Below are 16,634 nucleotides of genomic sequence, written 5' to 3'. Positions count from 1 at the left end.
TCATTTCGCATGTTTTACTTCCTGAATAATAAGATTATTCAAACATCCACAGTTAATCATACTTTTGGAAGTAAGTAGTGAATTAAGATTGTCATGAATCCGACTGTAGATTGTCTAAGTGCTTAGACATAGCAAATGTTTGTCGCAGTGTTCATGACTACTCCTGAAATAAGACTTTGAGTATTTGATAAACCCACGCTCAAGAATTACTCCATGGATTTTATCACGAGTAATTTTGAGACAATAATATCTTATATTCTTGAAATGGAGACATATGAGTTGTTGTCCACGAGTCAGTTGTGCATTGATAATACGTAAACGCATCAGTAACTTGATGTTATAAAATGTATTGTTGTGTGTGATTTGATGAGTAAATAGTACAAGCATATGAGTCGAAGTTTATTCGTTCCTTTTACCCTAAATAGGATAAAAGTGATATATGTGGGCCCCTCGATGATTTAGTGATGACACCCTAAGCGCTTGGCCAAGCCTGGACTGATTTGATTTGTTCAATTAGTCAGTCGTCATAAATCGGAAATCAGGAAACAACTCTTGGATAGAGATTGATTATAATCCATGTCTCATGTTCATTCGATATCTTGTAGAATGGAGGAATATTTGATCCCTTGTCTAAGGACGCGTCACTGACTAGATCAGAGTTCGACAGCGGCTTTTGAGAGCTACGATTGCTAATCAGGTTCTGAAGTCATACATGCATTTATAGTTATTAGACTTATCCAAGTGGGAGACTGTTGGATTAGGTTTCTAAGCCCATAACTATAATTGGTATGTACTTGATTTGATAGTAGCATGGTCCTTTTGGGCTGCCTTCACACTGGCAACTAGACAGGATGACTATTGAAGAGAGAGGCTGATTTTATTATTAAGAATAATAAATTGGGACTTAAATATGATTTATTAATATATTTTAAGAATAATATATTAATTAGAAATCATATTATTAATAAATGTTAAATCAGAAATTAATTTGGAATTAATTTTGGGATTAAAGGAACGGACTGAAAGTGCAGGGGCTATTTTGTAAATATTTGATAGTTGAGGTTTTGGGCCATTGGATCATCCTTGTTAGGGAGGGCCGAAAATCCCTAGAAGGATCTAGAGATTTTCGTCCAATCCCTAAGGAAGGGGTCCATGGACTTGCTTAGGCCCTAAGCTAAGGAATTAGGGTTTCCACCTTGAAACTCTAGCTAGCCTCAAGTATAAATAGAGCCCTTGGCTCTTGAATTCGGCCACCCCCTTGGGAAAACCCTAGAAGAGCCGATTTTTGGAGCTAGTCACTCTCTCTCCTCTCTCTCATAATCATCCTCTTTCCCTAGTGTGTTTGTGAGCCATTAGAGGTACTACACTTGTGGTACTTGTTCTCAAGAGCAAAGGATCTTCAAGAATTGGTTGTTATTACTATATAGCAACAAAGGTATGTGATCTAATCTTTGTTGATTTCGATTATTAGATGCATATTAGGGTTTTTCTATTTGTGTTCAATAGTTGTATGTCTAATAGAGAAAACATAGCTCCAAATTAAGGTTGCATGCACACATAGGATTGTTTGTATAAAACCCATCAGTTAGCCCCTGTATACCCTAGATCAAAGATCTCAATACAGTTTTTCAAGTTAAGCAAGTTAACTCGGCCCTTGGCGAGACTTTCAGCGATAATCATGCCTTGCGAGGTGCATCGCCTTGGTGTCATGACATATGTACAGTTTCAGACTTTTAATTCCTTAAATACGACAGTTCTTAGAAAGATACTGCCTCACTGAAAATTTGTACAATTTCAATCCTTCAATTCCTTGTGAAATAGAGTGAAGTGTAATGACCATCAACTCCTTTCCAAGTTTTTCTTCTCCTTGCTCAGAAAATTCTGATACAGTCTCCTTGAGTTTCTTCTTCTTTTTGAATTCGCTTTTAAGACAAACGAAACTTTGAGATAAAAAATAAAAGTAACAATAAAATTAGCACACAATAGAAATAACTAAGAAATAAAAATAAAAATAAAAATAAAAATACACTCAAAATAAAAATAAAATATTTTTGGATTTTTTATTTTCTGAAAAGGAAATAAAACAGAAATAAACATATTTATATATTTTTAAATTTTATGATTTTTTTTTGTTTTTTTAATTCTCCCCCTAAATTTGTGCATAGAGGAAAAATATGAACAAATTTAACAAAAACAAAAATAATAACTAAATTTAAAACTTTTTGGGATCAAAGTTGTCAAGCAATTCAATATCGTTTATCAGCACACACCTGCATGTTTAGCTCTGGTCAATCACCAATATTGTGGTCCACTTAAACACAAAGGATATTGACAAGTTGGACAAATTATAAGTGACAAGACATTGTGATTATCTTCCTAAATATACCATTTTGCTGACGACGACCAAAGATATTGTTGTCCACTTAAATTCAGCAGCGAGATCTACAATCTATCCAGGGAGCCTACAAGATACAATAAAATTAGCACACAATAGAACGTGTTCCCCAACCTTTAATCATGAACCAATTCAATTTTAAGCTCACTAGAACGTGTTCCCCAGTTCACGACATACCCTAGCAATCAAGGAATTCCAAAGAGCTCTTTACTTTTGGTGAGTGCTCAATTATTTGAGAGAGAATATGGATATAGAGATGCATATGTTGTATCCCAGGTCGGATGTCTTCCAATCACGCAGAGGGAACAACATATGACTAACACAGATAGAGGGATAGAGAGATAGAAAGTTGCATATGTTGTATCCCAGGTCGGATCTTTTGATCACACAAAGGGGACAACATATGACTGACATAGATAGATAGAGAGAAGCATAGATAGAGATGCATAGAAATAGAGGTGCATATGTTGCGTTAAAGGTCGGATCTTCCGATCACGCAAAGGGGGCAACATATGACTGACAGAGAGGATAAGAAAGAAAAACAATTTCACACCGACCTACTTTATCATAACCCCCCAGTAACCCTATCAGCACCAGAATTAAGGACATAAGTCCGTACGCCGAAGAAATGTTGAGCCACAGTTCTAGATTATAAGTAACTTTAATGTATCTTGTAGGCTCCCTTGTTTATCTCACTGCTCAATCTATCCAAGCGTCGTATGATCAGTCCAAATGAACCTATCTAAGTCCAGATGAGTTAACAATGTCTAGTCCTTTCATTGTCAGTTGTGTCTAGTCCATTAATTTAGAATCCTTCGTGCCTACCAGCACATTAAACACAGAGACTAAACAATTCAGCTTCAGTGCATTACACACATATAATATTGCCCTTTGGCACTAAACTTCATATCACTTCCCAAAAATACTTACGAAAGAAAACATATTTTTTGTATTTTTGATTTTTATAATTTTTTTTGTATTTTGATTTCTCCCCCTTAATTTGGGCACGGGGAAGAAAAAAATACGCAAATTTAAACAAAATTTGTCTTCAAAACGAATCATTTTAAGAAAAAACAGAAGTAGCGAGAAGAAAACGCAAACCGTAATTCAGCAATTGAAGTTGAATAGCATGCAGATGCAACAACACATTCAACCTTAGTTGTGTTTTAATTCCGGAACAGATTCAAAAATTCTTCACATCGTTAAGTACAATCCCCATTTGTGATCCTCTTCTTTCTTCCTTTCCCACAAAGGACACATAATCTCAATGAAGATTATGAATGTCGTATAGATGAGAGATGTCTCCTATCATGTGCCTGGAACAGCCACTATCAACAAACCGAAGTCTGATGATTTTCCTCCATAGCTACTCCGACACAGAGTGCGGAATTAGTTGGTCTTTGGAACCCAGTCCATTTTGAAGTTGGGTTAACCTTTATCATCTACACAAGGTACTCTCTCCCATGACATATCCTGTTTATCAGACACAGAAGATGAAGAAATGTTAGAATCATTAGATCATTTGGGAGTGTGAACCTTCGGTACCCATTTGTAGTCGGGTTTAACCCATTTCTTGTTTGATTGGATGGATGCCTCAGCACTTGCTTTAGAACTTGAAACCGATCGTCGGGATGAATTTGACCTAACTGATCTTTGTCGAACAGAACAATCTCTTGAATTTGGCATCTTGTCCGACATTCCCTTCTTGACCTTGGGAGTTTGATTCTTGGCCTTCTTAGCATTCCAGTCACCATTGTTTGAACGTGACCTCGACGGGTTTATTTTGGAAGATCTCCCTCTTGGCACGTTCTGCCAACCTTGTGCATAGTAAGGAACATATACACGATGTGGGCAATTTCTGGCAATGTGACCGGGAGTCCCACAATTAAAGCAAGTCTGTCTTTTCATATAAATCAGATTGTGACTTCATCCTTGTCCAAAAGAATTTTGTTTCAAGGGACTTCCACAAGCACAAGCACATGAACATTTAACAGATTGTTTAACATACTTTTGTGGCTTGGGTTTTTTCACAGTGGGAGTATCAGCATCACAAGACTTTGAATCATTATCAGCACAACTGGAATCATTTTTGTTCTGCTCATGCTCATCTTGCGCTAGGACCTTATCTGCACATGAGGTAGAAACATTAGTATCATTCACCTCAATATTCTCAGTTGGGCCAGATTGTTCAGTCTTAACTGAAGCTGGTACAGGGGGCTGCCCATACTGAGCAGGTATCTTTACCTCATTGGTTTCAAGGGGTGGGGTATAGTTATCATTGAAGGGAGGTGGAACATTGTGATACCTTAGACCCTTATTCTGATTATCTTTAAATTTTAATTGTTTTTAAATCATGGACTCAACTTTCTTACTAAAACATCAAACTTTTTAAAATTAAAGTCTGCATTTTCAAACTTATTTTTCAATGTGTCAAGCTCGACAGTTAGACTGAAAATCTTTTGTTGAGCATAATCATAACGTTCACACTTTGTGCTGTATTCTTCTTGAAGTTTTCTAAAGTCCTTGGTTTTGGCCTCTAATTGATTTTTTAAAGGTTTTTGGCCCTTCCTGAGAGTGTATCCTTCATACCTAAGGTCCTCACTGTCTCTACGTAATATATCAATTTGATCACGAAGAAATTTAATTCTATCACTACAGGCTTGAGAACAGGAAGTTTCATTGACCTCTTTTGTGATTGATGAACTCATTATTCACAAAAATTTTTTTTACCAAAAATAGAACTGATTGTGAAATCAAGAAAAATGTCCTTTGATCTGAAACCTCGAAAGTCAAGCTTGAAAGTCAAACTTGAAAAGTCAAACTTGAAAGTCAAACGTAAAAGTCAAACTTAAAAGTCAAACTTAAAAGTCAAATTTGAAAGTCAAAGGTCAAACTTGAAAGTCAAAAGTCAAATTTGAAAGTCAAAGATGAAAGTCAAACTTTTTGTCCAAAAAAAAAACCCTTTACCGAAAACGAAAATTTTTAGACCGAAAACGAAGGTTTTAAGACCAAAAAACGAGGGTATTTGACCGAATACATGGCTTTTTGACCAAATACGAAGCTTTATGTCCGAAAACGAAGTTATTGGATCGAAAATATGGCTTTTGGACCGAAAATAAGTCAAAATATTGAAAATCCGAAATTTGAACTGAAATTGTGAGGCCTCTCAACCCTAACCGAGAAGGCTCGCACCGAAGACACTGGACCGAAATCGCGAGACCGAGAAGCGAAGACCGAGAACTGAGAGACTGAGAACCTCCGGACCGAGAACCTACGAGGCCGAGGACTGCGGACCGAGATCTTGCGAGGCCGAAGACTTCGGACCGAAATCCTTCGTTGCCGACTCCGAGATCTTCTAGGGTTGACCGAGGACCGAGGACAGCTGTCGGGATCTCGCAAATTTCGACCAAAAACACCCAAAACTTGCCAAAAACACAAAATTTTCAAATCTTTAATGCCAAACTCGATCAAAACTCCAAAAATATGAAGAACACGAAGAACAATCGCCAAAAATTCATAAAATATAAATCAAAAACACCAAGAAACTCCAAGAAAAAAAATCGTTTGCAATCACCCGAATGATACCGATCTAAGCTCTGATACCAATTGTAAGTCCCAAAATATGAACCAACTAGCAATCAATTGAAATCACTAAGCAAAGGCAGAATCAATGCAAAGTAAATCAAGAACAAAACACGTAATCAACCTAATGCACACGATTATATTGATGAAATCGTCTAGTACAATGGAAATCTTCACAATGGATAGCCTTCACAATATATGACCGAAAACTCTTGCTATAGAACTGGCTATCTAAGTCTACTTATATAGGGAACACGAAAATACAAGGAAGCCCAAAACCCAACATGCCTAAGGACCGAAATCAAGACTGATTTCGGTCCAACCACTGACTTCGGTCCAACCCAAACCGAAAACTCATATAAAGACCCAATAATGAATAACAAAACCAAACATGTATTAGCCTAGCACAAACCAAACAAAGTAGGACCTAACAAACAAGAAGGAAATCCTAGATCCAAGATGCTTCCAATCTCCAATCTCTTCTCACCATCTTCTTCTTCTTCAAGAACACCTCCAAAACACTCCAAAGGGCTCAAAATGCACTCTTCTCCCTTAAGGTTTGTTTGGGGTCGTTTTTCATAGAGGGAGTTTGATGAAGAAATGAGACATGAGGCTATAATGGGGTTTATATATGGACCAAACCCTAAAAATTAGGGTTTGCACTTTCCTCACGTATTCCTCGCATACGAGGTGTACGCCCAGCGTACTAGGGCGCGCCCTTGTACACCTAGCGTACACAGCGTACGCTCGTCGTACTGTTTCTGGATGGAAATTACTAAATTGCCACTATGGGCCATTTTGCAATCCTTTTCAAACCCAAGGGCTAAAATACAATATTATTCATAAATAGGGTTGAAATCAAAATTACCTTGAGAACGGGATGTTACAATTCTCCCCCACTTGAACTAGAATTCATCCTCGAAGTCGGACGTCGCGAATAACTCAGGATCATGCTCTCACATCTCAGCCTCCGGCTCCCAGGTTCACTCGGAACCTCTCCGGTGTTGCCACAGAACCTTTACCAAAGGTATCTCCATGTTGCCCAGGACCTTCATCTTTCTCTCCAATATAACCACCGACCTCTCAATATAATCCAGGCGCTCATCGACCTGAATAGCATCCAAAGGGACCACTGCCTCCCCGTCCAACACACACTTCCACAACTGAGAGACATGGAAAGTGTTGTGGATCTAACTGAGCTCACTTGGCAAATCCAATCGGTAGGCCACCCTGCCTACCCTGGCTATCACACGGAACAATCCAATATACCGGGGACGCAATTCCCCCCTCCTTCCTGAATAGTATCACACCCTTCCACGGTGAGACCCTTAATAATACCATATCGCCGACCTGAAATTCCAACTCTGATCGGCGCCGGTCGGTATAACTCTTCTCCTGACTATGAGCTGTCTGTAGCCTCTGCCTGATCTGTTGAATAAGCTCCATGGTCTGAAGGACTACTTCGGTCCTTCCCATGACCCTGTGACCTACCTCTCCCCAACATACTAGGGTACGACATCTCCGACCATACAAGAGCTCAAAAGGTGGGGCACCAATGCTGGAGTGATAGTTGTTATTGTAGGAAAACTCCGCAAGAGGTAGGTAGGAATCCCAACTCCCACCGAAATCTATGACAAAAGCCCGTAACATATCCTCAAGTTTCTGGATGGTCCGCTCACTCTGACCGTTGGTCTGCAGATGATAAGCAGTGCTGAAATGTAGCCTCGTGCCCAGTTTCTCATGGAACTTCTGCCAGAATCGGGAAGTGAACCGAACATCTTGGTCTGAAACAATGGAAACCGGAACCCCATGACAAGCAACAATCTACCGTATGTACACATCGGCCAACGTTTCGGCCGAAGAGCTCTCTCGGATGGGCAAAAAGTGGGCACTCTTGGTCAATCGATCCACGATGACCCATATAGCATCAAAAGTCATGGCAGTCTTCGACAACTTGGTGATAAAATCCATGGTCATATGTTCCCACTTCCATATGGGAACCTCCAAAGGTTGCAGCTTGCCATACGGCCTCTGATGCTCGGCCTTGACCATCCTACAGGTCAAACACCTCTCAACATACCAGACTATCTCCATCTTCATACACGGCCACCAATAGCTCAATCTCAAATCCTGATACATCTTGGTGGCTCCCGGGTGTATAGAAAAGCAAGACTTATGAGCCTCCTCCAACACTATCTGCCTGATCCCACCAGAAACTGGAACCCAAACCCGACTACATCGGGTCAACAACCCCCAACTATCAATGACAAAACTGTCGATCTCGCCCCTGATCCTCTCTTGTTTCCAGTTCTCCTTCCTAACTCCATCTACATGTGCCTCTTTGATCAATCCCAAAAGTGGAGAATCAACAAATATCCTCATACATATCTCTCCAACTGAAGATCAAGCCGAATTGCGGCCCAAGGCATCCGCTACCACATTCGCTTTACCCGGATGGTAAAGGATCGCGTAGTCATAATCCTTGACCACATCCTGCCACCTGCGTTGCCTCATGTTTAGGTTCGACTGGTCCATAAGATATCGCAAACTCTTGTGATCCGTGTAAACAGTACAACGGACCCCATATAGATAATGTCTCCAAATCTTGAGGGCAAACACCACTTCCCCCAACTCCAGGTCATGAGTAGGATACCGTGCCTCATGTGGCTTCAGTTGTCGAGAAGCTTAAGCAATCACTCGTCCCCTCTGCATAAGGACCGCCCCCAAACCAGTGATGGATGCATCTCAAAATACTACGAAATACGCAACACCCTCTGGAAGGGTCAACACTGGGGCCTCACATAACCTCTTTCGTAGCGACTCAAAAGCAACCTGCTGCTCAGGGCCCCACCGGAACTCCACTCCCTTCCTCACCAGACGAGTGAGGGGTACTACGATCTTGGAGAAGTCTTGGATGAATCTCCGATGGTATCCCACCAAACCCAAGAAACTCCTGATCTCTGAGGGAGATTTTGAAACCTCCCATTGCATCACGACCTCGATCTTGGCTGGATCGACCAATATCCCGTCTTGGTTAACGAGATGTCCTGGGAACTGGGCCTCTCGTAACCAAAAATAGATGCAAAACCAAAAAGTGGGTTACATAATATAGAGTATATAGGTTACCCTTTTATTAATTTCTATTTCAAAAAATTTGATGCTAACTGATCGAAGCCCCAAAATTTATATTATAATACTTGTTGTTCACAAACAATAATTTAGGGTTATTGTGTATTTTTTATTTATTATTAAGAATCAAACAACAAAATCAAAAATAAGGCATAGAACTTAAATCAATCCATGCTTTGATATCATATGTTGATTTAACATGCATAATCAAGATCAGATTATGCATAAATATGAAGGACCTTTAACTAATTGAAGAACACTTACTTGGAAACGAATGATACGAATGATATTTTCAATGGAGTTGAGAATGATGATGCCACATGGTGATCCTTCTTACTTCACGTAATAGTGCCTCAATGATAATATTGATGGATAGATTACACACATGATAATAGTGTTTGTTGAGAGAAGTTTTGAGAGTATAATGGAAAGAACGGATGATATCTTCCCAAATGTACGCCCTTCATATATGTGTGTATAATTTATCAGTTCCACCTTAGGGAAAGTTTAAGAACCACACAGATTTGGTCCTTCAAATTATGGACAATGTCATATCCATCATACTACAAGACAACAAGTAATTAATTCTAGGGACCTAATAGGTCATTATAGCAAATATTATGGTACACAATATAACTATACCCATACATGAAATTATAAAACAAAACAGTCCGAAAGCCACACTAACCTGTTATTTCCTACACGACTCTGACCTTCAACAGATAGAAATTATAAGAACAAAAGGAAATCCCTTTAAATTAGAAAAAAATGGAAATAAAATCAAGAATTTCCTAAATCGATGATTTATTGAGGCATTGTAATTCTTCAACTCTTAGGGCATGTTCGAAAAAACTAGCGGGTAGCTGGTACTTGGTAGCGTTTTGTTAAATACTACGTGAGATAGTTTTTAGAATTGGAACATTTTTTTAAACTAAACACTAAAAGCTTGTAGTGTCAAACGAGGCTTTTTGTTCAAAACAGATCGTTTTTTCAAACACTAGAAGCTAGAAGCTCTCAAACGCTCCATGTCAAACACACCCTTAGTCTTCATCTACCATAAGCATCTTGTGAGTTTTGGGTTTTACGAATCGGTAATTAATGCATTGGTTGATAGAGCAGTGATCATCTAGGGCTTATATGGTGAAATTAAGAAGACACAAGATATATGGGAAGGAGCGAGATTCACGAGCGGTAGGAGCTGAGATCGGGGCAACCGGGATTCAAAACTAAAGGTGATTTGTTGCCATATATGTACACTATAAAGAACTATTCCTTAAATAAATACCAAAAATCAAGGATTAAGTTATTGTTACAAATTCAAATTCAAAATTATTAGGATGAAATATGATGATAGTAGGTTAGTCGGTTTGAGAGAGAAAACATCAAAATAACTTAACCTGCCACGTGAAACAATGGAAGGGTATATTAGGAATTTCACTTTGATGCTGAAGTGGTTGACGAATTGTCACATGACATAAAATTGATTCTTTTATTAGAGATGGGTGTATATATATATATATATATATATATATATATATATATATATATATATATATATATATATATATATATATATATATTAGTTTTAAAAATAGAAAACAATTTTAAGCATGGCAATGAATGGGGTCACCGCTCCTTCTAATGTATTATGGGTAAGCATTTGGACTTCCGGACCGGACCTGGTAAACCTCAACAGGTCCGGTCCAAGGTCCACCAATTTCTGCAAAACCAGGTCCAAGAGTAGGTTCAGTTCGGTCCAAATGTCCACCCCTACATCAAAGAACCGGGAATGGACCTGGACCGAAACTTGGTAAGCCTCAACAGGTCCGGTCCAAGGTCTACCAATTCTGCAAAATCGGTCCGATTCAAATGTTCACCCTAAATGTATGTGGTCCAAATACCAACAAGTAAAGATACTACTAAATACAAAAAAATTGAAAATTAAAATAAATGTAAAAGATAAATAATAGATAACGGATCAAATATCTCATTCTTAACATGAATCAAAATAATTTCTAAATGTTCTTGACCCACATTATTGAAAGAGATTGAAAGCTTAAAAAGGTTATAAAGTAATTTAGTATGAGACGTGTGGACATGATATTTGCAAAGTGGTGCGTTTTGCACTTTGCATCCTAAGCTAAGGAGCCAAAGCCCAAAGCTACTTTTTTGTGGACGTGGGAAACGAGTTTGGAAAGAAAAATATAAGCATAAACTAAAATTTTAGACTTATATTTTAATCAGATAGAAAAAATTTATTTGATCACGTTTCATTGCTTCTATAAACGAGTTTCACAAATCACAGCACACATCCAAACACTTTTGTAAAATTACCCAACTACCAATGAATGATTAAATTCACCCATTGTATCAAGAATAATGGCAATGACCATATGATTATGAGAATTATAAGAAAATGATCCAATTTTTTGATATTTATCGAAATGACAGTCATCTACAAAGTATGATATTTCGAATTTCAATGATATATAATATATTTTTTTTCACCAAATACTTATATAAAATTATCTCTATCCCTCAAATTCAAAATATCTTTTTTGAACTAAATGAAACTTTTTATGCTTTTCTATCGTAATCTACTTCATTTTTCATATAACTTTTTTAACGTTCTGTTAATTTTTGTTTTTTATAAAAAAAAAATTAATAAGGTTGCGTTTAGTTGTGGAAAATGAGCCGTTTTCCGGAAAAAAAAATTTGAAAAAAAATGAGAATTTTGAAAACGCGTTTAGTTCGTCTATTTTTCTAAATTTTTCACGGAAAATGAAAATTTTTCGTAATCTAAAATTACAAAGAAGTTAGAAATTTTGGTAAACCAATAATCATTGTTTTCTATATATTTCTAATTCCAAAAATTTTCTAAAATATAAACAAATACTCACTCCCACCTCTACCTACCATCACCTTAACACCCCCAACCCACCACACCCCTACCCACCCCACCCACCCACACTCAAGCCCACCACACCCCTACCCACCCCCACCCACCCACTCCCAAGCCCACCCCCACAAACACTTCCCCCCCCCCCCCACCCCACCCCCACATACACACACACACACACACACATAAATACATACCCACCCCAACCCCCACTCACACCTACACCCCCACAAACACACACACATACCCACCCACCCCCACAAACACACACCTACCCTAACCGCCACACACACACCCATAAATAAACACCCACCCTAACCCCCACCCCCCCCCCCCACCACACACACACACCCACACCCACCCTCATCCCCACACCCACACCCACACCCACCTTCACCCCCACACCCACAAACACAAACACACACCTACCCTAACCGCCACACACACACCCATAAATAAACACCCACCCCAACCCCCACCCCCACCCCCCCCCCCCACCACACACACACACCCCCCCCCACCCTCATCCCCACACCCACACCCACCCTCACCCCCACACCCACAAACACACACACACACACACCCACCCACCCAACACCACTACCACAATCACCGACCTACCATCACCATATTTCTACATTTTCTTGAAATTTTAGAATACAATATCTCTGTGGCAGTCCAAAATCCCACAATTATATTTTTGTCAAAAAAATATACTTTTGATGCTACATAAAACTGGTCCGAAATTAGTCCGATTGGCCCATTTTGATAAATCGTAAAAAAGGGTTGTTGTCCATATTTCAAACCTTCAAATGGTGATTTTTGTGATTATCCCTTGTATCAATTTTAGTACACTATTATTTACAAGATTTCAGTAAAAATATTATTCTTCCAACAACACAGCCCTATACGCTAACATCCTACCCAAAAAAAACTATCATGTAGGATGAAATTTTGATACAAAATGACCCTCCAATCTCCATCTAGTTGACAGTTAAAATGAAATAGTCAAAGTAAGTCAAAATTAAAGCTCACACTAACCATTCCGCTAGGCCCTTGATGCATTTTTTGTAGCCTTTATTGTAGAAAAAGCAAGAAAAAACCAAGTTTAATAAATTTTACATTCCAAAACCATACCAATTCATACTATACCACAAGCCCTTACACCTTCTCAAACAGATTCTCATGGCCAATTAACACAACCCTAAACCCTAACCCTAACCCGAGCAACACCCGAACCGTTTGGGGCCCACAGACTCATCCCTAACATCAATCGCGGCTCCTTTAGCCGGAACCGACCCCGTGTCCCCACCACCTTCAACCGCTTTCTTGCTCACAATCCTATAAATTTGTGTAATCACTTCACTAAAAGCATTTTCAACATTAGTTGCTTCCAATGCGGAGGTTTCCATGAAACAAAGGGACTCTGCTTCCGCTAATGTTTTTCCCTCATCGGTTGACACTGCAAGGAGGTGACGGAGGTCCGATTTGTTTCCAATCAACATCACAACGATGTTGGGATCCGTGTGGTCCCGTAACTCCTTTAACCACCTCTCGATGTTTTCAAAAGTCGCGCGGCGTGTTACGTCGTACACGAGTAGAGCCCCAACTGCTCCTCGGTAGTAAGCACTTGTAATCGCGCGATATCTGTATTACTACAAAAAATAAGTTAAATGAAAGAAATAGCAATGTGCTTTCATTGTTATCTGTATTATAGCATCTTACTTTCACTTCGTTATGGTAAGGATAACAATGGTGTGCTTTCGGATTTCTTTCTTATGAAGACATTGTATTTTGAAAAAAGAGCAATACACATTATATAAAAAGGTTAAATGCAAGAAATGGTAATGTAATTTCATTGATTTGTTTATTGTAACAATCTACGTTTACTTTTTCCTATTGTATGTTGAAAAAATCTACCCAATTATTGCAATGTCATTTGTATACAAAGCAAAGCAAATTTAAGTTTTAACTACTATGATTGGGTAGATTTTTCACAGTCTAATGTCTTGGTAAGAATATTATTGAAATTTTCACTGCTATAACTGGGTAGATTTTTCCAAGTATAATATCCTTAGTAAGAAAAAAAATGAAAGTACAATTCTATAATTTTGATTCTAATTTTTCAAGATGCAATAATCACGTTGAACACAAACATCAAAAAACCCTCTTAAAAGTAAGGAAATAAAATTTATCACAATAAGAGAAATTGAGATGAGAAAAAACAAAACCACCTGCAATGGAAGTGTGCTCTGCTTTTAGGTTCTTTATTATATTATAACAATAACTTTGTTTATAAAAAGTTTGTATTTTGATTTTGTGACTTGTGTTATGTCATATGTGTTCTGATACATTCACTAATGGTATTCATAATATAATCTTAATATCAAAGATTTACCTATCATATCATATAATCAATAATGGTGATTCATGCAATTATTTACGTATAGAAGTGGTTCTACTTTTAAAAGATGTTTTTGGCCACCTTTGATTACACCTTTTCCTTGGTCCCCCATCTCACATAAGATAACACTAATGCACCCTTTGCTGCTAAAAATATCTACATTTTAATTTTAGCAGATGTTTGGATATGTCATATTCATTTTAAAAGTCATTATCACAACTTAAATAATCAGATAATCAAATAATCATCACTCAGTTGATAAAATATAAGGATAGGTAGGACTCTGGACTCGGCCTCGATCTCTCATTTGTGCAAAAGACGTTAATGCCCTCTTATTTTAATCATCAAGCATACCCCTAACAAGCTTCTCCAACAACAATGATCCAAATCATCCAATACTATAAATAGGATGCATAACCTTAGATTCTTTTCCATTGTATCTTATAGCATAAAAAGTGAAAATAAGAAATATTATATAGTATACTAGTGCACCACTTTTAAATAAGTTGTTATGGTGTCATTCATATATCCCTATCAAAGAGCCCTATATCCATATTTATATATAAGGGAGAATGTCAAACGAGACAAATGTCGAGTTTTCAAACCCATAAATCAGATGTCAACTACACACTTTCCACCTCATCCAAAAAGAGTATCATTCATTGTAGAATAAGAACTCTTTTTTTTGTGTGTTCAGACTGATCCAAAAAGAGTATCATTCATTGTAGAATAAGAACTTTTTTTTTGTGGGATCAGATTGTATTTGGTATGTATTGGACTGATTCTATGAAAAGACGAGAATGTCCTCCTCATTCTCATGATTGAAAATAGCCCTTGAAAGTTTGTCATGTCTTAACCTTGAAAGCTTGTCATGTCTTAACGAAGTCTAGGGGCTAAAAGGTGCACTAGCTTTCTATAATTAACAAAGGTACTTTGATATTTTACTGTGAAATCACAAATCATACAAAACCAATTTTATTTCGAGATGAACAATATAAAATATTAACATCAAGAAACCCTAAAAGCAAAGCAACTTCAGCAAATCAATTAAGAATTCAATTTCTTAAGCAAAAAAGTTATACATGCAACAAACTAATAGAATTGATACGGATATAATTAATTGAAGGAAATAGAAAGAGGTTGGACCTTTCTTGACCAGCGGTGTCCCAAATCTGAGCTTTGATGACCTTGCCATCAACGTTAAGACTCCTGGTAGCAAATTCGACCCCGATCGTAGATTTTGTTTCTAAATTGAATTCGTTTCTAGTGAACCTGGAAAGAAGATTGGATTTACCAACACCAGAATCGCCGATTAAAACCAATTTGAACAAGTAATCATACTCATCTTCAGCTCTGTATTCAGACATCTCTCCTCCTCTTTCGGCACCTTTTTTGAAAGTTTTCGTCTGGAATTGGCAGCGACTGTTGTCGTTGCGTGGCAAGAGACTGGGAACATCAAGGTGGTGTTCAAATGACCATTCTACCCCCCACCCAATTATCGGCCTGCATCGAAATCACTCTAAACAAGGGGTGTCTTGGATATTTCAAATTTGATTACTGCCGTATCGGTTTTCACTAAATGGGGATTAAGTATAATACGTAATATTAGCTTTTGCATTTGTTTTATTTGAAGACTGCAGGTCTAAAATGTCCCTGCGTCCTCTTCTTGTCGCAAATGTCCGTGCGTCCTCTTCTTGTCGCAGATGTGGACTAAAGTTTTCTAACGTCTTCAGACATTTTGTAGCGTAAAAAACACATATATCTTTATTTTTTTAGTTTTTATATTAAATTTATATTTATTCCAACTTTATTAACGATAAACAATTTGAAAAAAAAGTTACAATACTTAAAAAAAAATTCGACGATACAAATATGATATTTTTGACAAAATTATAAATAAAGATTTATTATAATAATGGTCGTCGAAGTTGTTTATATAAATATGAACAAAAAAATCATAATATATTGTTATATTTTTTGTGCCAACTTTTATAAAACATTATTTAATACAGTATCGTCAATTTCTTGAGAAAATATTTATGATACGTTTTTAATTGATTTAATTGAAAAATCGAAGTTTATTTTCATCCATTTATGTATCAAATTCTTTGATTCCTAATTACAATGTTTAGGTATAACTTTGCGATCAAAATTATTGGTTTTTATCAAATGTATACGTTAATTCGTACCATTTTTATTTTCACTTTTTATACAATACATAAAAG

The 16,634-nt window shown here is 37.5% G+C and overlaps 1 protein-coding gene across 1 annotated transcript; it reads right to left on the bottom strand.

The window, feature by feature from the left end:
- Positions 1-13,054: 13,054 nt before the first annotated feature.
- On the bottom strand, positions 13,055-15,926 carry LOC145129398 (ras-related protein RIC2-like). Its single transcript, XM_079064091.1, has 2 exons — positions 15,556-15,926; positions 13,055-13,652 (listed from the first exon to the last, which is right to left on the bottom strand). The coding sequence occupies exons 1-2, from the start codon at positions 15,774-15,776 to the stop codon at positions 13,223-13,225; spliced, it is 651 nt and encodes a 216-aa protein (XP_078920217.1). The 5' UTR covers positions 15,777-15,926; the 3' UTR covers positions 13,055-13,222.
- Between the last annotated feature and the right edge of the window lie 708 nt (positions 15,927-16,634).

The sequence above is a fragment of the Lactuca virosa genome, chromosome 8 (genome assembly GCF_052849685.1).
Source record: "Lactuca virosa cultivar CGN04683 chromosome 8, Lactuca_virosa_CGN04683_v6, whole genome shotgun sequence".
Lineage (NCBI taxonomy): Eukaryota > Viridiplantae > Streptophyta > Magnoliopsida > Asterales > Asteraceae > Lactuca > Lactuca virosa.
Note: the sequence above shows the minus strand (reverse complement) of the source record. Positions and strands in the feature narration are given on the sequence as shown.

Excerpts from the sequence above, each read along its gene's own strand:
- LOC145129398 (XM_079064091.1), bottom strand. The coding sequence starts at position 15,776 with ATGTCTGAATACAGAGCTGAAGATGAGTATGATTACTTGTTCAAATTG. Across the intron at positions 13,653-15,555 it reads GACACCGCTGGTCAAGAAAG|ATATCGCGCGATTACAAGTG; the intron begins GTCCAACCTCTT and ends GTAGTAATACAG.